The sequence below is a fragment of the Hemitrygon akajei genome, chromosome 3 (genome assembly GCF_048418815.1).
Source record: "Hemitrygon akajei chromosome 3, sHemAka1.3, whole genome shotgun sequence".
NCBI classification, from domain to species: domain Eukaryota; kingdom Metazoa; phylum Chordata; class Chondrichthyes; order Myliobatiformes; family Dasyatidae; genus Hemitrygon; species Hemitrygon akajei.
This window is the reverse complement of record NC_133126.1, coordinates 179701647-179723604: the sequence shown is the minus strand read 5'-3', so window position 1 is coordinate 179723604 and position 21958 is coordinate 179701647. Positions and strand designations below refer to the sequence as shown.

The 21958-nt window shown below is 42.3% G+C and overlaps 1 protein-coding gene across 8 annotated transcripts in view; it reads left to right on the top strand.

The window, feature by feature from the left end:
* The window catches only part of LOC140725685 (transcription factor Dp-2-like), a 256670-nt gene that overhangs the window by 40690 nt on the left and 194022 nt on the right, over nucleotides 1-21958 (top strand). For 7 of the 8 annotated variants that reach the window (XM_073041493.1, XM_073041494.1, XM_073041500.1 and 4 more), the window contains one exon: nucleotides 17029-17095. In XM_073041493.1, the coding sequence (XP_072897594.1) occupies nucleotides 17029-17095 (67 nt within the window). Of the gene's footprint in view, nucleotides 1-17028; nucleotides 17096-21958 lie in introns of those variants that run through there. The other variant, XM_073041503.1, reaches the window with a different exon arrangement.

Genomic DNA, 21958 nt, shown 5'->3' with positions numbered 1-21958 from the left:
TGGCTAAACTGATCAAGAAGTGAAAACATTGGAGGTAAGGATGTAGACGGATTTGAAAGAAAAAGTAATAAGTCATCAGCATAAAGAGAAACTCTATGCTCAACACCCCCTCTCCAAATCCCGGTCAATTCAGGACAATTTCGAAATGCTATCGCCAAAGGTTCTATAGCCAAATCAAAGAGAAAGGGGCTTAAAGGACATCCCTGGCGGGTGCCATGTTTGAGGTTAAATAACTGGGATTTCTGGAAATTAGTCAAAACAGAGGCAGTAGGACACAAATACAGCAATTTGATCCAAGAGATAAAACTTTGACCGAGGTCAAATTTTTCTAAAACTGCAAAAAGGTAGTTCCACTCTATACGATCAAATGCTTTATAAATATACATATTAAAGCTATTATGAACTCCATGGAGCATGTGGGGATCTTCCGATATCCAGGCATTCTTTCTTTTTTCTTTCTTTCTTTCTTTTTTCTTCTTTTTTTTTCTATAGGGATATGTCGGGGGGAGGGGGGAAGGGTTGATTTTTTTTTCCTTCTGTAACCTATTTGAAAATTCAATTTAAAAAAAAATTTTTTTAAAGCATGGTCAATTGTTGTTCATACCAAACATCAGAATGGGAAAGAAATGTGGCCTGAGTGACTTTACTATGTACTGTTCATAGTAGTTATGGTCGAAATGACAATAAAAGTGACATGACTAGACTTTGACCGTGGAATGATTTTTGGGGCCAGTTGGGGTGGTTTGAGCATCTTAAAAATGGATGATCTCCTGGGTTCTTGGCACACAACTGTCTCCAGAGTTTACAGAGGATGGTGTGTGAAAAACAAACAAAAACTTCGCGTGACTGGCAGCTCTGTGGGTGAAACTGCCTTGTCAGTGAGAGAGGTCAGAGAATGGCCAGACTGGTTCAAGCTGACAGGAAGGCGAGAGTAACTCAAATAAATAACCATGCATTACGATAGTAGTGTGCAGAAGAGCAGCTCTGGATGCACAACATGTTCAACCTTGAAGTGGATGGGCTACAGCTGGAGAGGACCATGAACTCAGTGCTCACTTTATTAGGTACGGGAGGTAGTGCTGATCTATATAAAACTATTCTATGGTAATCTAAACTTTCCCCTTACACACTCCATAATCCTCGACTTTTCTTCCAGCCACGTGCCTATCTAAGAGTCTTAAAGGTCCACATTGTATCACCAGCTAACACTACTGTGTATTTAATATTTCAGTAATATTGTAAATATATTTGATTCAGCATTCTTTGTTTGCATATTTCTTTATGGGTTATATGTAAAAGGTATGTGAATAGCATCTGTCATTACGTCGCTATGCCACCATGTCATATGTGAGTAACTCACTAAAGTAAGAATGAAGAAGACACGTTATCCCAGGATCTGTGCTTTTCTTTGTGTTATTAGTTTTATGTTTTGGAGGTATAAAATGTAACAGTGGCGACAAATAAGTTTTAAAACACACCCAAGAAGACTACCTACCTGTTGAAGCATAGCATGTTTTTATTTCTTCAGAAGGGGTGAGAGATGTTTGAGTTTTTAAAAAAGAGTACAGTGCATGCGTCTTTTGAAGTGGAAAGCTGGTTGAGTTAAATAAAAAAGGGGCAGAAAATGGATGCAATTCATGGGTTCATCAACAGTGAATAACAGGGAAGATAATAGATCAGTAAATAAAGCATAAATAGAATGGCTACATTGGAAAGATCGTTGTGTTTGATTATACAACATAACTGGATATTAAACACTGAATGAATTGAGCAGTATTATTAAGTGAATGAAATTGCCAGTGACAAGTGAATGCCACTTTTGCTGAGTGTGATAGGTGGAAAAACATAAAGTTTGGTTAGAAGTTTGACTGCTCCAACCAAACCAGCCAAAACGCTGATACTGTGAAAGTAATGCAGGAATACTTTGAACCAAAGGCACTGTTGATTGCAGAACACTTTAGGTTTGATAAGCGGAATCGAAAGGAAGGGGAGTCCATTTCAGTGTATGGCTGATGTGAAGAAATAGAGTATTGTGATTTCAGTGATTGGCTTAATGATGTACTGAGAGATTGTTTAGTTTGTGGAACATTACAAAAAAGCTTTCACAAAGTGCTCCTAACTGAAGCACAACTCACATTTAAAAGAGCAGTTGAATCGTTGTATCAATAGGAGACGCAGCCAGAGACATAATTGAGTCAGGAATAAAAGTGAGTGTGAACAAAATTGCAGTGTCTAAACAGACACCTTGCTGGTTGAAAAAAATGGGTTACTGTTGTGTCAGGGGCTCACAGGCACCAGGCCAATGCAGGTTTAAAGGAGAAACTTGCAGAAAATGAAACAAAGTAGGATACATATGAAGAGCATGTCGGGCAGACAAAAGTAAATGGTTTGCACCGGGAAGAGAAAAAGCTTAAAAAGTCAAGTTGCAGTCTCAAAAAGCACTAATCTGCATGATGTTGATGAAAAATCTGATAATGATGGAAGTGATGAAGAACTGGGTAGCCTTGAGCTTTACAATGTGAAATCTAACAACAGACAAGCAATATGGCTGGCACCAGAACTGAATGGCAAATTAACGAAAATGGAGTTGGACACTGGCTTGGCTGTTTCAGTCATTCCACAAAATGAGTTTGAATGGTGTTTCAAAGATGAAGCCTGTAGATATCCAACTAAGAACTTGTATGGGAGAAAAGATAACTCCTGTGGGATTGACATTGTAACAGTGAAATACAACAACCAACAAGCCACATTCGACTTCTATGTGCTAAAAACTGGAGGACCAGCATTGAGGAGCCATGATTGCCTGAGACAACTACAACTTGATTAGAGATCCATCCACCATTTGCATGCCACATCCTCTGCAATAGAGTCCACTGAAAGGAAATTAAGAAAGGTACTGGATAATGCCACAGTGGCGTTCAAGGATGGCATTGGAAAACTCAAACGTATCAGGGGTAAAATAGTATTAACTGAAAATGCCACACCCATTTTACAAAGCCCACCCAGTTTCTTATACTACTCATGATAAAGTAGCCAGTGAGCTAGATTACATGGAGCCTGAAGGAATCCTTTCCAGGGTTGAGCAGAGCCAGTGGGAAATGCCAGTGGAACCAGTAGCCAAGAAAGATGAGTCTGTCAGGTTCTGTGGTGATTTTTAATGTCACCATCAACCCAGTACTGAAAGTCAGTCAATACCCTCTCCCCAGGATAGAGGATATCTTTGCAAACCTTTCTGGAGGGAAACAGTATAGAGAAGTGGACTTAGCTGAGGCCTGTCTACAGATGGAGATGGAAGAAGTATCCAATGTGTAGCTCACCATAAATACTCACAAAGGGCTTTATTGCTGTAATAGACTTATTTATGCAGTGTTATCCGCACCTGCACTCTGGCAGAAAGCTATGGACCAGCTGCTTCAAGGTTGTCAAGGCGATCAATGTTACCTGGATGACATCATTGTTACCGGTAAGGATGTCAGACAACATCTCCAAAATCTCAAGAGAGTGTTGATAAGATTATGGGCTCAGAGCATGATGCAACAAGTGTGAATTCTTTAAACCAACCTATTGTGGTCACACTGTTGTTGCACAATGATTACCCAAGTGTGCTGAGAAAGTTCAAGCAGAGGTTGACACCCCAAGGCCAAAGGACGTGTCACAATGGCAGTCCTTTTCATGATTTGTCAGTTAATATAACAGGTCCCTATCAAACCTGGCTGCTGTGCTCCACCCCTTGAACCCATTACCGCAGGTTGGGAAGAAATGGCAGTGGGCAAAGCAGTGTGAGGTGACTTTCCAGAAGGTAAAGGAAATAGTAATGTCAGACACTGTACTCACACATTATGATCTACATCGTCCAGTGAAGCTTGTCTGTGATGCCTTGTGTTATAGGTGCAGTCATGTCATTTTACAAAGACATGGTGAAAATGAGAGCGTTGGCTCGAAGCTTTGTCTGGTGGCCTGGGATAGGTCAGCATATTGAGCAACTTGCCATGCACAGTTTGGGATGCCAGCACGTCCAGGAGATGCCAACAGCAAATCCTCTCCATCCCTGGGAATGGTCTGCATACCAAATTTCGTGGTAGAGTGATGGAAGTGAACACCCCATAGACTTTGCATCACATTCCCTTACCAGTGCAGAGAAAAACTGCACTCAGATTGACAGAAAGGCCTTGAGTCTGGTTTGGAGTGTAAAACATTTGACCAGTACTTTTTCAGGAGAGAGTTCATCCTCACTACTGATCGTCAACCACCAGTGTCCATTTTCAGTTCAGAGAAGGGTGTTCCACTAACAGCAGCAGGATGAATCCAGAGATGGGCTCATCTGTTTCTTGGGGGACCCAATGACGAGACTGAATTCAAGAGGACAATTAATCATGGAAATGCTGATGGTTGTCTTGTTTACCTTTGGAAATGGAAGTATTTTGAAAAATTTACAAAAGATAACAGTCCTTGATGCATTCTCCCAAATGCAAATTGTATGTCTCCCTAGATGATCCAAAGGGAAACCAGAAAAGACATGGTGAAAATGAGCAACTTGCCATGCCAGCACGTCCAGGAGATGCCAACATCCCATCCCATCCCTGGGAATGGTCTGCATACCAAATTTCGTGGTAGTAGTGAATGCAGCGACAAGATGGCCCGAAGTGATCCCAATAGCCTCCACTACAGCCTGGCAGACTGTTGATGTGTTGAGCAGCCTCTTCTCAAGGATTGGTGTTCCAGAACAGTTAATCACTGACAATGCACCACAATTTGTTGCAAAACAGTGTCAGTAATGCCTGAAAATGAATGGAGTAAGACATATTACATCTGCGCTGTACCACCAAGCTACAAATGGCTTGGCTGAAAGGTTTAGTCAGACTCTAAAGAACACTGCGAGCGATGACAGCAGAATGCACTATGCTAATACTAAATCACAAGCTCGCGGTTTCTGGGTCATCCCTTGCACTAACACTTGGATCTCCTCAAACCCAGTCCCAGAAGGAGTATGCAGTACTAACAGCTGGGTCAAACTGAGGGCTCTTCAAACAAGAAGGTTTGATGTTTTGCTCCTGGGCAAGTAGTCCTGGCAAGGGACTACCGAGGTGATCAAAAGTGGGTACTTGGAAAGACTGAATTGGACCAGTCTTCTACACAGTGGAGATTGCGTCTGATATTATCTGGAGATCAGTTGAGGAGAGCAGAGTCAATTGTTGGAGAAGAAAGATGTCCAGAGCTGTCAAACCCACTTCCTGCAGTCCCAGGGTCAACTCCTACAACCACCATAGAGGAGGCCCCAGAACTTGAGAGTATTTTGCAACCACAAGTCTCAGCTGCCTACATGTGTGAGTATATGTGGAGATGCATTCTATAATGAGTTGGACTTCGTAGCTAATCAGGGAGGAGTGTTGTGTATTTCAGTGATATTTGAGAAATATTGTAAATATCTTGTTTGATTAAACATTCTTTGTTGCTTACATAATACATTGCAGATCATATGTAAAAAGTGCACAAAAGGCATGCGTCATATGTGAGCGCCTCACTGAAGTAAGAATGAAGTAGACATGTTATCCCCATCTCTGTGTTATTCTTTTGATTAGCTTTATGTTTTGGAGTTACATCTAGAGATGCTTTAAATTATACGGGAGGATGTGCGTAGGTCTGGAGCTCCACTGGGTCCTAAAGTCTACCCGCACTGAGACAGGTTAAATAAGGGACTTTAGCAAACGTGTTTTTTGGTCCTGGGACCAATAAGGAGGGATTCTGAAATCTGAAAAATTCTGAATTCCGAAATGCAACTGGCCCCAAGGATTTCGGATAAGGGATTGTGGACCTTTTTTTCTCTCTTCAGAGTCAGTGCAAATTTAATGTCATATCTAATGGGTGCTGCAGTAGTTCTTTTGCAATGATCTATTATATTTTTAAATGGCATGTATTCAGTATTTTTTTTACATTTCCTTGGTAAGGTGACTCCATTTTGATTCTTGAGCCTTCAGCTGAAAGAGGACAAGATTTTTTAATATTTTCAACAAATATGCTGTCTGATGCCTAGGTATGGAATTTGCGACATGCAGTTCATCAGGTTCATTTGTACGTTTGGGGAGTTATTGCTCCTGATCTTATTGGAATTGCACTGGAATTAGCTGTTGAACAAAAAGATTATAAACGGAATTGGGCAAATTGAAGTCCTGAATTGCTGTTCAGTATATTGTGACTTGTGTCAGTGAGGCAGTTCCTGTTTTTTTTATGAGAACACTGGTTCAGCAGAAACACTCTGCTGAGTAACAAGTCAGGTAAATCAGGGCACCTGTGTAACTTGTATAGAACCAGGGTGTGGTTTATGCTTCTTAACATTTTTCATCGGAGATACAGAAGTAGAAAATCCAGACAATATTCAGCAGCCCTGGCAACAAAATAGTGAAAAGAAAAACACATTAATAAACATTATATGGTGCCTGACCTGCTGTATATTGGCAGCATCCTGCCATGTTTCAGATTACTACCGTGTGCAGCATTTTGTGCTGCTCATTGGTAAACCGGAGCCCTCAGAGAATTAAGGCCTCAAACAACCATCCACTTCTATATAATGTCTTGTGTCCATCTCTGTCTGTTGGCCCTATCATAATCTTCTGTCAATATTCTTCTTACTACCTTCAGTACTAAATGCCAGTTTCCATTTTAAATGTAATTGTAAAGGAATGCCAAGAATATCATCACCATTCCTTGCACCCTGTTTCATTCTGTTCTCAGATTGTTAACTGGGTGGGGTTAGTGATAATTGTTCTGAACCTGAACTGGTATCTAACTCTTCAGTAATAATAAATTCTACAAATTATAACCTACACATTTTCAACACTTGGATGTTTTTTTAACAGCAACAGAATCAATTCCATATAGACATATCTGTAGTTGTTCTCTTCAGTTGATTAGCTCATTCTTATTTGTTTAATTCTTTATTATTTTTTAGAATCTATAATCTAGAGCATTTTAGTTGATGAAGCTGTGAAAGTGTATGTTTTTTGCAGAGTGGCTGGTGTGGTAATTTCTTGAGGTTTGAAGATTAATGTCATTAGTAATTGCATGTGAAGGGGTTGGATAATTTTTTTGGTCTTGCAGTTTGCACAAATAGCGTACTTATTTCTGGGGCTTTCTGTAATGGAAAGATAGACTGTATATTTGCTAAAGGAAATACAGAATACTGGCTTTTCAAAGTCTCGAATATGTTCATTTCAGCATGAACCTAGAATATAGAGTTGTGTAGGTAGAACCAGTAGTTTCCTTTATTGACATTTTTAATATGAATGTCATTGCTTAGGTCAGCATTATTTTAAATAACAAAAATATTACTTTATTCATAGTATTTGTAAAATATATTTTCAGATTTATTTATCACATGTACATTGCATCATTTGCATTAACAACCAACACAACTTAAGGATGTGCTGGGGGCAGCAAGTGTCACCACATCTTCTGTGGCCAACATAGCATGCCCATAATGTTCAGCAGAACAATAACAACAAAGCAACAACAGCAACAGCCGAACAAGCCACTTCCGCCCCCCCCTCCCATCCACTTGCACAGACAGACAGTCCTCCAACCCGAGGACAGACTGGGCCTCCAGCCTCCATTGGTCTCACAGACTCGCAGACATCTGCCTCCACTTCCCCAGTACATTTATATGCCAGCATTCTCCTTGCAAGCTGGATGATTCTATTTTTATTTTCCCTATGCATACATTCTATGAGCAATTAACCTGAGGAGATTTTATAAAATTCCATATTGTCAGTGTACAATTGCATTAGGACAATGAACAGTGGGTTTTGCCCACAAAGTATTCTGGTGGAAAACTATCTAGTTTAGGTCAGCTCGGAGGTATCTTTTACTAAGTGACTGGATGCAGGTTGAGATATTACTTCATCAGTCATTTTAACTCCATTTCCCAGTCCAACATCGATATGTGTGTCCTCAGCCTCCTCCACTGCCAGGTCGAGAACTCCCTCAACAATGACTTTTGTTTTTATAACCATATAGCAATTACAGCACAGAAACAGGCCATCTCAGCCCTTCTAGTCCGTGCTGAACGCTTACTCTCACCTAGTCCATTGGCCCGCACTCAGCCCATAACCCTCCATTCCTTTTCTGTCCATATACCTATTCAATTTTACTTTAAATGACAATACCGAACCTGCCTCTACCACTTCTACAGGAAGCTCATTCCACACAGCTACCACTCTCTGAGTAAAGAAGTTCCCCCTTGTGTTACCCTTAAACTTTTGCCCCCTAACTCTCAACTCATGTCCTCTTGTTTGAATCTTCCCTACTCTCAATGGAAAAAGCCTATCCACGTCAACTCTGTCTGTCCCCCTCATAATTTTAAATACCTCTATCAAGTCCCCCCTCAACCTTCTACGCTCCAAAGAATAAAGATCTAACTTGTTCAACCTTTCCCTGTAACTTAGGTGCTGAAACCCAGGTAACATTCTAGTAAATCTTCTCTGTACTCTCTCTATTTTGTTGACATCTTTCCTATAATTCGGTGACCAGAACTGTACACAATACTCCAAATTCAGCCTTACCAATGACTTGTACAATTTTAACATTACATTCCCAACTCCTATACTTAATGCTCTGATTTATAAAGGCCAGCATACCAAAAGCTTTCTTCACCACCCTATCCACATGAGATTCCACCTTCAGGGAACTATGCACCATTATTCCTAGATCACTCTGTTCTACTGCATTCTTCAATGCCCTACCATTTACCATGTATGTCCTATTTGAATTATTCCTACCAAAATATAGCACCTCACACTTATCAGCATTAAACTCCATCTGCCATTGTTCAGCCCACTCTTCTAACTGGCCTAAATCTCTCTGCAAGCTTTGAAAACCTACTTCATTATCCACAACGCCACCTACCTTAGTATCATCTGCATACTTACTAATCCAATTTACCACCCCATCATCCAGATCATTAATGTATATGACAAACAACATTGGACCCAGTACAGATCCCTGAGGCACACCACTAGTTACCGGCCTCCAACCTGACAAACAGTTATCCACCTCTACTCTCTGGCATCTCCCATCCAGCCACTGTTGAATCCATTTTACTACTTTAATATTAATACCTAATGATTGAACCTTCCTAGCTAACCTTACATGTGGAACCTTGTCAAAGGCCTTACTGAAGTCCATATAGACAACATCCACTGCTTTACCCTCATCAACTTTCCTCATAACCTCTTCAAAAATTTCAATAAGATTTGTGAAACATGACCTTCCATGCACAATCCATGCTGACTGTTCCTAATCAGGTCCTATCTATCCAGATAATTATATATACCATCGCTAAGAATACTTTCCATTAATTTCCCCACCACTGACGTCAAACTGACAGGCCGAAAATTGCTAGGTTTACTCTTAGAACCCTTTTTAAACAATGGAACCACATGAGCAATACACCAATCCTCCGGCATCATCCCCGTTTCTAATGACATTTGAAATATTCCTGTCAGAGCCCCAGCTATTTCTAAACTAACTTCCCTCAAGGTCCTAGGGAATATCCTGTCAGGATCCGGAGATTTATCCACGCTTATATTCCTTAAAAGCGCCAGTATTTCCTCCTCTTTAATTGTCATAGTTTCCATAACTTCCCTACTTGTTTCCCTTACCTTACACAATTCAGTATCCTTCTCCTTAGTGAATACTGAAGTAAAGAAATTGTTCAAAATCTCCCCCATCTCTTTCAGCTCCACACATAGCTGTCCACTCTGATTCTCTAAGGGACCAATTTTATCCCTCACTATCCTTTTGCTATTAATATAACTGTAGAAACCCTTCAGATTTATTTTCACCTTACTTGCCAAAGCAACCTCGTATCTTTTAGCTTTTCTAATTTCTTTCTTAAGATTCTTCTTACATTCCTTATATTCCTTGAGCACCTCATTTACTCCATGCTGCCTATATTTATTGTAGATATCTCTCTTTTTCCTAACCAAGTTTCCAATATCCCTTGAAAACCATGGCTCTCTCAAACTTTTAACCTTTCCTTTCAACCTAATAGGAACATAATGATTCTGTACCCTCAAAATTTCACCTTTAAATGACCTCCATTTCTCTATTACATCCTTCCCGTAAAACAAATTGTCCCAATCCACTCCTTCTAAATCCTTTCGCATCTCCTCAAAGTTAGCCTTTCTCCGATCAAAAATCTCAATCCTGGGTCCAGTCCTATCCTTCTCCATAATTATATTGAAACTAATGGCATTGTCATCACTGGACCCGAAGTGCTCCCCAACACATACCTCCGTCACCTGACCTATCTCATTCCCTAACAGAAGATCCAACACTGCCCCTTCTCTAGTCGGTACCTCTATGTATTGCTGCAAAAAAACTATCCTGCACACATTTTACAAACTCCAAACCATCCATCCCTTTGTCAGTATGGGCTTCCCAGTCTATGTGTGGAAAATTAAAATCTCCCACAATCACAACCCTGTGCTTACTACAAATATCCGCTATCTCCTTGCAAATTTGCTCCTCCAATTCTCGCTCCCCATTAGGTTGTATATAATACACCCCTGTAAGTGTTACTACACCTTTCCCATTCCTCAATTCCACCCAAATTGTCTCCCTAGACGAGCCCTCTAATCTATCCTGTCAGAGCACCGCTGTAATATCTTCTCTGACAAAGCAACGCAACACCTCCCCCTCTTGTCCCTCTGATTCTAGCACACCTGAAGCAACGAAATCCAGGAATATTTAGATGCCAATCACACCCCTCCTGCAACCATGTTTCACTAATAGCTACAACATCATATTTCCAGGTATCAATCCATGCTCTAAGCTCATCCACCTTTCTTACAATGCTCCTAGCATTAAAATAAATGCATTTAAGAAATTCTCCACTTATTCCTCTCTGTTTATCTCTAATAGTACAAAGAACTTTATTGTATTTTTCTTCCTTCTCCCATACATCTGTTCCTACACTCTGCTTCCCCTCCCCCCTCGTATCTAGTTTAAATCCACTGGAGCCTCTCTAGCAAACCTACCTGCAAGAATATTTGTCCCCCTCCAGTTCAGATGTAAACCGTCCCGCCGGAACAACCTACCTTCCCTGGAAAACTGCCCAATTATCTATAAATCTGAAGCCCTCCCTCCTGCACCATACCTTCAGCTACATGTTGATCTGCACTATCTTACTATTTCTAAACCCACCTGCACGTGGCACTGGTAACAATCCTGAGATTGCTATCCTGGAGGTCCTGTCCTTTAACTTGGCACCTAACTCCCTAAATTCATCTTTCAGGACATCCTCGCTCTTCCTACCCACGTCATTGGTCCCTACGTGGACCACGACATCCGGCTGCTCACCCTCCCTCTTGAGAATACTGAGAACTCGATCTGAGATATCGCGGACCCTGGCACCAGGGAGGCAACAGACCATCCGGGATTCTCGATCTCTTCCACAGAATCTCCTATCTGTCCCCCTAACTATCGAATCCCCTATCACTACTGCTCTCCTCTTTTCCCTCCTTCCCTTCTGAGCTGAGGGTCCAGTCTCGGTGCCAGGGATGCAACCACTGCAACTTGTCCCTGGTAGGTCATCCCCACCAACAGTATCCAAAACAGTATACTAATTGTTGATGGGAATGGCCACAGGGGTGCTCTGCTCTTCCTGTCTATTCCCCTTCCCTCTCCTGACGGTCACCCAACTACTTGTCTCCTGACTCCTAGGGGTGACTATCTCCCTGAAACTCCTGTCTATTTCTGCCTCTGCCTCCCGAATGATCTGAAGTTCATCCAGCTCCAGCTCCAGTTCCCTCGCACGGTTTGTCAGGAGCTGCAGCTCGATGCACCTTTCGCAGTTGTAGTCATCAGGGACAATTGTGCTCCCCCTGACTTCCCACATACTGCAAACGGAGCACTTAACTGCTGCCTCCGTTACCTACTCCTAATCTAATTAGATTATTTAAAGGAGCTTACCCGGCCTTACCTCTCCTGGATTGAAGCTCGTCCTGAGCCTCTGCTCGCTTTTTAAATTCCCCCGCTGATCTCAGAGGCCAACTTTCATGCGCTTGCGCAGTCGTGCCCCGTTCAACCTCGCCTCTGCCTGTTCTCGCCGAAGTCTGATTGAGCCAAGGCCGTCCCACTCTGACGATGACCTGTTTGTTTCCAGCCCTTCCTGGAAAACGTGCATTCAATAACAAGGTGGATGATGGTATCATCCTGGGCACAGAGGACAGAATGAGATGCCATTAAGACTCCGGTTGTGCCTTAAAAGTCTGAAAAGGAGGCCTTTCCCATTATCATTTGAATGTTGTGGTGATGGGACATATAAAGGTGTGGACCATAGTCTGATTAACCCGGTCAAAGATATTCTTCTGTAGAAATATTTTGGACAGATGGCACATGTGTTAGGGATAGTACTGGTGAAAAGAATGTTCTGTGTGCAATGGGACCAGACTCGTCCGTCATAACGTAGTGTCGCCATGCCCTGAGCCAGTGGACAGTTCGATGAAGCCACAAGTGGAGATGGCCATCAGGGTGAGGACCTTACCTCTTCTTTCATCCCCAACCCCACAATTTTCTCTGGAGATCAGGACATCTCCGTGAAAACAATTCACTTTCTGAAATCCTGTGTGCAAGAACTGGATGCTGCACTGGCACGTCAGTCTTTCTTAAAGATAAATCAAGGGCCTCCTAAATCTTAGATTCACTGATTTCAGCTAACATATCTTCATTCCTAACATTGGACAGACTAAGGCTAAGCAACTGTTACCTGCAATATTATCACAAATTGTAAACCACTACTTGTATTTGTTTTCTAAAACATTGACCTGGAATAGGTAGACATTATCTCCAATAAATTGCTCACTATGTTGCCCTGCATCATCATATATCGACAATCGCATTTGCCAATCTCTTCTTCGGCCCCCATTTTTAAAAAAAATTATCTTTGAAGCCCAAGAGAGTTCTGCCCCCATGACTATACTTGGTGCCATTCTGTATTAACACCATTAACCAATAGACCAAATGGCCTAAATCTGCAAAGCCACACACTGTAATGTGACAAAAGTCAAATGCTAGTGGATCCAGCCTACTGCTGCATTTCTGGACACAACACTGAGTCTGGGCATGTCCTGTAGACTACTGAGGTGGGGGGACCAAATGCATTTTTACCCAGTTCCCTGTCTCTATGTGAACGGGATGGAACATCCTGCACACCCACGTTTAGTTTGAATTGGTTCACTGAACTTTATTATAAAGGACAACCGAACAGTAGATGTCGGGAGGATGTTTGCCTCAGCATCGACCGTTTGAGTTGCCCTCAGGATCAGGGAACAGTAACATCACATCCTGTCTTCTGAACTCCAGTGAGTACAGGCCCGAGCTTTCCTTGTACAACAACCCCTTCAATTCCCAGGAAGCAACTTAGTGCCTCTTTATATTGCGCCCAATCAAGTACATCCCTTTTTAAATAGACCAACACAGTACACAGCTTTCCAGGTACAGTGCAGTCCTCTCGGCCCCTCACCGATTTTTGTAGATTCCTCATAGAAAGTACCCGCTCTGGATGCATCACAGCTTGGAATGCCATTGGCAAGTCTGAAACTACAAGAGACAGCGCATCTGGGAAACCAGCCTCCCTTCCATGGATCCTGTCTACACTTCTCACTACTTTGGTAAAGCAGCCAACATAATTAAGAACCTCACTGCTCCCGGACAGTCTCTTTCACCTCCCCTCCTATCGGGCAGAAGATAGAAAAGACTGACTGCTCGGGCTCAAGGACAGTTCTGTCCTGCTAAGACTATTGATTGGCTCTCTACTTGATAAAAAAGGGCTCTTGCATCTTCCTCTCTACCGGCACTGCTCTTTGTCTGTAGCTCGAACACCTTTGTGCATTCTGTTACTGCTTTCCTTTGTACTACCCCAATGCACTGTTATAATGGAATTATTTGTATGGATGTCATGACAACAAAGTTTTTCATTGTATCTCTACAATAGTATAAACTAAACTGATTTACAATTTGTCACAATATTTCTTCATGTACATACAGTACTGTGCAAAAACATTAGACAAATAAATATAGCTATGGTGCCCAGTTCTGTAGTAATTTTATATAGTGTACAGTACTGCTGCCACAAAAAAAAATCATAACGTGTGTGAGTGATGATAAACCTGATTCTGATATGGGTCTATATAGCGGACTGAGAGTGGGAAGGGGGCAGGGAGAGGGAAAATCATGGTTGGGAAAATGGGAAGGGAGTGGGAAGCACCAGAGAGACATTCTGTAATGGTCAATAAACCGATTGTTTGGAATCAAACACCTGATAAGGGGGGAGCTGTTGTAGTCTGGCGTACTGACCTCTACCTGGCCGAGGCACAGCGACAACTCTCTGATACCTCCTCTTATTTACCCTTTGATCATGACCCCACTAAGGAGCACCAGGCCACTGTCTCCCATACCGTCACCAACATTATCAGCTCGGGGGATCTCCCATCCACTGCCACAAACTTCATAGTTCCCACACCCCGCACTTCCCGTTTCTACCTCCTACCCAAGATCCACAAACCTGCCTGTCCAGGTAGACCTATTGTCTCAGCTTGCTCCTGCCCCACTGAACTCATTTCTGCATACCTTGACACTGCCTTATCCCCGCTTGTTCAATCCCTTCCCACCTATGTTCGTGACACTTCTCACACTTTGAATTTTTTCAGTGATTTTAAGTTCCCTGGCCCCCACCGCCTTATTTTCACCATGGACGTCCAGTCCCTATATACCTCCATCCCCCACCAGGAAGGTCTCAAAGCTCTCTGCTTCTTTTTGGATTCCAGACCTAACCAATTCCCCTCTACCACCACTCTCCTCCGTCTAGTGGAATTAGTTCTTACTCTCAATAATTTCTCCCTTGGCTCCTCCCACTTCCTCCAAACCAAAGGTGTAGCCATGGGCACCAGCCTGGGTCCCAGTTATGCCTGCCTTTTTGTTGGCTTTGTGGAACAGTCCATGTTCCAAGCCTTTACAGGTATCCGTCCCCCTCTTTTCCTTCGCTACATTGACGACTGCATTGGCGCTGCCTCCTGCACGCATGCTGAGCTCGTTGACTTCATTAACTTTGCCTCCAACTTTCTTCCTGCCCTCAAATTTACCTGGTCCATTTCTGACACCCCTCTCCCCCTTCTTGATCTTTCTCTCTCCACCTCTGGAGACGGCTTATCTACTGATATCTACTATAAGCCTACAGACTCTCACAGCTACCTGTACTATTCCTCTTCCAACCCTGTCTCTTGCAAAAATGCCATCCCCTTCTCGCAGTTCCTCCGTCTCCGCCGCATCTGCTCTCAGGATGAGGCTTTTCATTCCAGGACAAAGAAGATGTCTTCCTTTTTTAAACAAAGGGGCTTCCCTTCGTCCACCATCAACTCTGCTGTCAAACCCATCTCTCCCATTTCCCGCACATCTGCCCTCACCCCATACGCCCGCCACCCCACTCAGGATAGGGTTCCCCTTGTCCTCACCTACCACGCCACCAGCCTCCAGGTCCAAATTATAATACTCTGTAACTTCTGCCACCTCCAACGGGATCCCACTACCAAGCACATCTTTCCCTCCCCCCCCTTTCTGCTTTCCACAGGGATCGCTCCCTACATGACTCCCTTGTCCACTCGTCGCCCCATCCCTTCCCACCGATCTCCCTCCTGGCACTTATCCTTGTAAGCAGAACAAGTGCTACACCTGCCCTTACACTTCCTCCCTCACCACCATTCAGGGCCCCAGACATTCCTTCCAGGTGAGGCGACACTTCACCTGTGAGTCGGCTGGTGTGATATACTGCGTCCGGTGCTCCCGGTGTGGCCTTTATATATTGGTGAGACCCGATGCAGACTGGGAGACCATTTCGCTGAACACCTAAGCTCAGTCTGCCAGAGAAAGCAGGATCTCCCAGTGGCCAGACATTTTAATTCCACGTCCCATTCCCATTCTGATATGTCTATCCATGGCCTCCTCTACTGTCAAGATGAAGCCACACTCAGGTTGGAGGAACAACACCTTATATACCGGCTGGGTAGCCTCCAACCTGATGGCATGAACATTGACTTCTCTAACTTTCGTTAATGCCCCTCCTCCCATTCTTACCCCATCCCTGACAATATTTAGTTGTTTTTTTCTCTCTCTCTCTGCCCATCACCCTGCCTGTTCTCCATCTCCCTCTGTTGCTCCCCCCCCCCCTTTCTTTCTCCCGAGGCCTCCCGTCCCATGATCCTTTCCCTTCTCCAGCTCTGTATCCCTTTCACCAATCACCTTTCCAGCTCTCAGCTTCACCCCACCCCCTCTGGTCTTCTCCTATCATTTCACATTTTCCCCTCCCCCTTACTTTCAAATCTCTTACTATCTTTAATTTCAGTTAGTCCTGACGAAGGGTCTTGGCCCGAAATGTCGACAGTGCTTCTCCCTATAGATGCTGCCTGGCCTGCTGCGTTCCACCAGCATTTTGTGTGTATTGCTTGAATTTCCAGCATCTGCAGATTTCCTCGTGTCGACCTTGCCTGTTGTCTCGGAGCTGGGTGCCCCTGCAGCCACGCTCCCCCCTCCCCCACCCCTGGCTCGTCTTCTCTGCCTCCTGACCCACACCCCTCCCGCAGCACTCTGCCCTTGCCCTTCCCAACATGTATTTCCCCCGCCAGATTTACAAGCTCACTTTCTGCTCCACATTGACAAATCCAGTACTGTGCAAAAATTTTACGCACCCTAGCTATATGTATGTGCCCACGATTTGGCAGAATAAACCTTAATGATTCCCAGTAGACTATGCAGGATACTTGGCTTTGTTACAGGTGCTACTTAAGTGTATGTTCTTGTTTTTAGCACTATCAACATCAAATCTTAAATTATAAACTTTGTTATATACTTGTATTTAATCTAGTAATTATTCACTTACTTGGATCGGTGAAAATTCTACTGTTAATGGGGTATAAATAATTTGTGAAGTATCCCGACTATATATAATTCCCCTCTATTCTCTTCCCCCCCCCCCCTTAGGTTGCAATAATTAACACAACTGGAGAACTGAAAGAATACACAGACCAGAACCTTTTTCCATTAAAGGGTGAGTAGAAAAGAGCAAATGAAATTTGTGTAAATTTAATTTGAAGAAGTCACTTTATATAATCAATTTTAATCTGAAACGTTTTCAGATGTAAGTCAGGTTGCAGAGGAAGTATTTTAGGAGTGTTTCAAACTTGGAATGTGTTTTTACTCTGGAACTGATCATGAATTTACTTCAAGTATTGCTTTCACTTGAGTTTGTATTCAGAAACAGTTGATAATTGGATTATATTATGCTCCACAGTGGTACCTCATGACTCCAGTGGTTTGGGTTTGATGTTTGAAAGTTGTGTGCTCTCCCTGTGGCGATGTGCATTTCCCTCCGGGTTGTCTCGTTTCTTCTCACATTCTCAAAACCATTGGTGGATTTTTTTTTAGCCAGAAGGTGGTAAATCTGTGGAATTCACTGCCACAGATGGCTGTGGAGGCCAGGTCATTGGGTATGTTTAAACAGGGGGTTGATAGGCTCTTGATTAGTAAGGGTGCCAAAGCTTACAGGATGAAGGCAGGAGAGTGGGGTTGAGATGGAGAATATATTAGCTGTGACTGAATGGCAGACCAGACTCCATAGGCCACATGACCTAATTCTGCTGTTGTGTCTTATGCTATTTTAGTTAATTTATCACTGTAAGTTGTAGAAGCATCATGCATCTGTGAGAAATTGGTTGTTGGAAAGTAAGTAGGAAACTGGGATTTCTCTCAGATGCGGAGTAGACGGCATGGGCCAGCTGGCTCCTGTTTCAGTGTGAAATAGGCTAGGTCCTCTATTGATCATGGATGTTGCATCCTAGCTGTCTACGATCTGGAGAGTAAGCAGTTGCCCAGGCAGCAGGGTTCCCCTCTCCATGCAACCAATGTATCCAAAGGAACGGCTAGACCAATACAGTTTGGCACCAGTCACATTGCAGGATTTGCCAGCCCGTGTTGAACTCAATCTAAGACTACCCTAGGACTCCAGCTCCATGTTTTTCCTCAGGGTTTACTCCCAAAGCCTGCCCTATGAGCGGGTGTAGCCGCAAGGCAGCAGAAGTTTGAGATCAGAGTTTCCTTCCTCCTAGGTGAGCTGACAACCATGGCTGACAAGCCCCATCTGCCCGAAGTGACTGGTTTTAAGGGGCCAGTAACCCACCATTGCTCCTTCTCCTGTCAGTTTTGCTGGGCTTAGTAGTTAAGCCACACATTAAGGCCAGCAACTGGACTTGGTTCTCAGAGGTTATTTGAGACGCACAGATTTGGGGACATTTAATAGGTAGTGGAGCTTATTCCCACCACTCCCCCCAGCTGTGACAACCTTTAGGAACCAAATATGGGAAATACGAGATTAATTTACCCATAAATCTGTAGTTCCTTTCATAATATTATTAGAAATCCTGGCTTACAACTTTGTGAAGGTCAATTTGCAGTTGAATTATATTGGTAAATATCTGCACTAAACTTATCTACAAAACTACATACAAATCTACATATATACATACATACACACACACACACACACACACACACACACACACACACACACACACACACACACACACACACACACACACACACACACACACACACACACACACACACATATGTATATACATATACACATATAAAACACGTATCTACAAACAAGCATCAGCTATCAGTTCGCAGTTCACTACACAATGGTAAATACCTATATTAACAATACTGGGGTACAAGAAAGTAGGACGAAGAGAAAAAAGTAACAGAGCACATACATACAATTACATTCAAACACAAACATACTGCATACTTTACATCACCCCTCAATGTAGATCTACATCTATTTTAAATAAAATCACAGTCCTCAGTAAGTCAACTCAAGTCCTACATTTAACCAGGCCCCTGTGTGGGCCTTTCACTGTGCCAGGTACATTATAACAGAATTCCATCTTTCCAAGTAAGAGTCCATTTTCAGTTGCAGACTTGCAGTGATATTTTCCATACAGTTAACTTCTTTCAGTCTCTGTATCCATTGTTCCAAAGTGGGTGGGTGAGACTTAAGCCAGTTGACAGTTACCATTTTATGAGCAATCAGAATCAAGACACTTAACATGTATAGTTTATTCTTCTCTAATGCAGATTGCAGGAGGTTGCCTAAAATTAAATGACTAGGTTCGACGGGTATACTTATCCTTCTTATTTCCTCAGTAACCTTGTACCAGAATTCCCTTAATTTGGGACAGTCCTAGAATATATGTGCAAATCGCCCACGAGGCCACAGCCTCTCCAGCAAAGTCTGCTGTTTTTTTTCTGCATATAATGATATTACTAACTGGGTTTTAAAGTACCTCATCCTTATTTTCCAAACAAATTCCCTCCAGTTGGAACTATTCAAGCATTTATGCCATGACTCCCAAGACCTCTCCCACTCTTCCTCTTCTATTATGGTATTTACCTCCAATTCCTACTTATGTTTAACATCTAACATGTTATCCATTGTATCCAGGTGTATTTTTTATATATATATATATATATATATATATATATATACAAGATACAGTTTTCTGGGATTGGGTCCTACCCATGATGATCTCTGTCCAAACTTTTTCCAAGTTAGTTAGCTGTATTTTAAGATTGTTCCATTCTTTGTGTGATGTAAGGTAATGCCTAATTTGGAGGAATCTATAAAAGTCATTTGATACAAGGTCGAATTCAGTTTGGAGTTGGGAGAAAGATTTGAGCGCCTCACCATCAAACATTTGGTCCACAAGAACCAGGCCTCTTTGCACCCATCTGTTAAAACCAGAATCAAGTCTTGCTGGAATAAAATCTGAAATGAATGCAATTCTGGTTGCCCTTGATATAATCCTTGGATGATTTAATTTTTTCCTAATTCTATCCCATACTTTCAATGTATAGTTAACCCATTCATTCTGAGTCTCAACATTCTTCCTCACGTTTGGATTTTAAAAGGGAAGAGCTGATAAAGATAACTCACCAATTGAATTTTGCTCTATGTGAACCCATCTTGAATCCACATCTTCTCTGATCTATGACACAATTGCTCTTAATTGGGCAGCCCAATAATAGGTCTTTAAATGAGGTAAAGTTAAACCTCCCTGTTCCTTATTTGAGTATAACACTTTTAGTCTCACCCTGGGCCTCTTTTTCTGCCATATAAACCTGCTGATGAGTCTATCCAACATTTTAAACATAGATATAGGAACTATTATGGGTAGAGCACTGAAAAGAAAAAGAAACCTGGGCAAAATATTCCTCCTGATCACGTCTACTCTACCTATCAGTGATAAAGGAAGCATCTCCCAATGTTCAAGATCTCTTCTCACTTGATTAATAAGTTTAACATAATTGGCTGCAAAGAGTTGGGAGGAACTATGAATTAAACAAACCCCCAAATATCTAAAGGGATTCATTTAAGAATTAATGGAGACAGAATAGGCGAAGTTTTTAAACTGAGACTGGTGGTGTGGATTGCTAATGCAATGCAGCTTTGTTAAAGTTGCTCTAAACAGGGATTCTCCTTTGTGCTATACCTGTACTCACCCTGAAAAATGAAAGGCCAAGTTTGCTTGCAACAGATTTAGTCATTCACCCTGCTGGCTGTAATTATAGCTGAAGCTGAATCTCATTGTTTTTCCTTGTTTTGTAAATTCTGCGTAGGACTTTTGTTGTACGAATGGGCAGAGAAAGGCCAAAAGGAATTAATCGACAACCGTATTACCTATTTAACATTGATAAGATAAATTTCCCATTAATCACCTATCATAATGCCTGACATGAAATGATAATTCATCTTTTCTTATCAGCTCATCATTATCACAGATTAAGCACAGACCAGGTCAGGTATCTAGTACCTATGGATCTTTTAACATTTTCAGTTATCCCTCATGATATCTGCAGGTAATTTCATGGCATTAAGAATTATCCCTCTTCGCGACCTGCTTAACTTGTGGAAGCTATCAACTCTTTATTATGAAGAAGATTGTCATTGACTTGTACTTTACATAGAAACATAGAAAACCTACAGCACAATACAGGCCCTTCGGCCCACAAAGTTGTGCCGAACATGTCTCTTTTAGGGTTGGGGGATACCACACAATTTATTTTAAATACACATGGAACCCACACATTGTGTTGGCCCAGGTGACTCCACCTGTTTCAGGTTTATGAATTTTGTAATAAGTTTTCTTCATGATCTGTAGAAATAACTAAATGTTTTCTAAAGGTTTTTGTCTTTGGGAGCAGGTTGTTTTTTTTTAAAGTAAATTCAGATTAATTTACGTATATCTCAAGAATGAGAGGGTTATCTCATTAAAACCTGTCAAATATTGAAAGGCCTAGATAGAGTGAGTGGATGTTGAGAGGATGTTTCTGACAGTTGAGTCTAGGACTGAAGGACACAGACCCAGGATAGAAAGATGTCCCTCTAGAACAGAGATAAGGAATTTCTTAAGCCAGAGCATGGAGAAATTGTGGATGTTGATGCCACAGACGGCTGTGGAGGTGAAGTCTCTGGGTTTTCTTAAAGCAGAGGTTGTAGTTTCATGGTTAGTCAGGGCATCAAGGTTATGGAGAGAAGCCAGGAGAATGATAGGTACTTTGTTGGTAAAGCCATCAGAAGTTACAGAGTGAAGGCAGGAGATTGGGGTTGAGAGGGAAAATAAATTAGCCATGATGGAATCGCGGAGCAGACTCAATGGGCCGAAAGGCCTCATTTTGCTCCTATGTCTTATCGGCCTACCTCAATTTTGTAAATGCAGCAGGTCTTCAGTTATATGGATTTGTCTGCCACTTGAGGGGAAATAATTAAAATAGCCTCTTCCGAGACTAAAGCTATTAAGACTGAAGCTACCAAATGCAAGAGGCATTAAGTGCTCAGAGATTTGAGGAC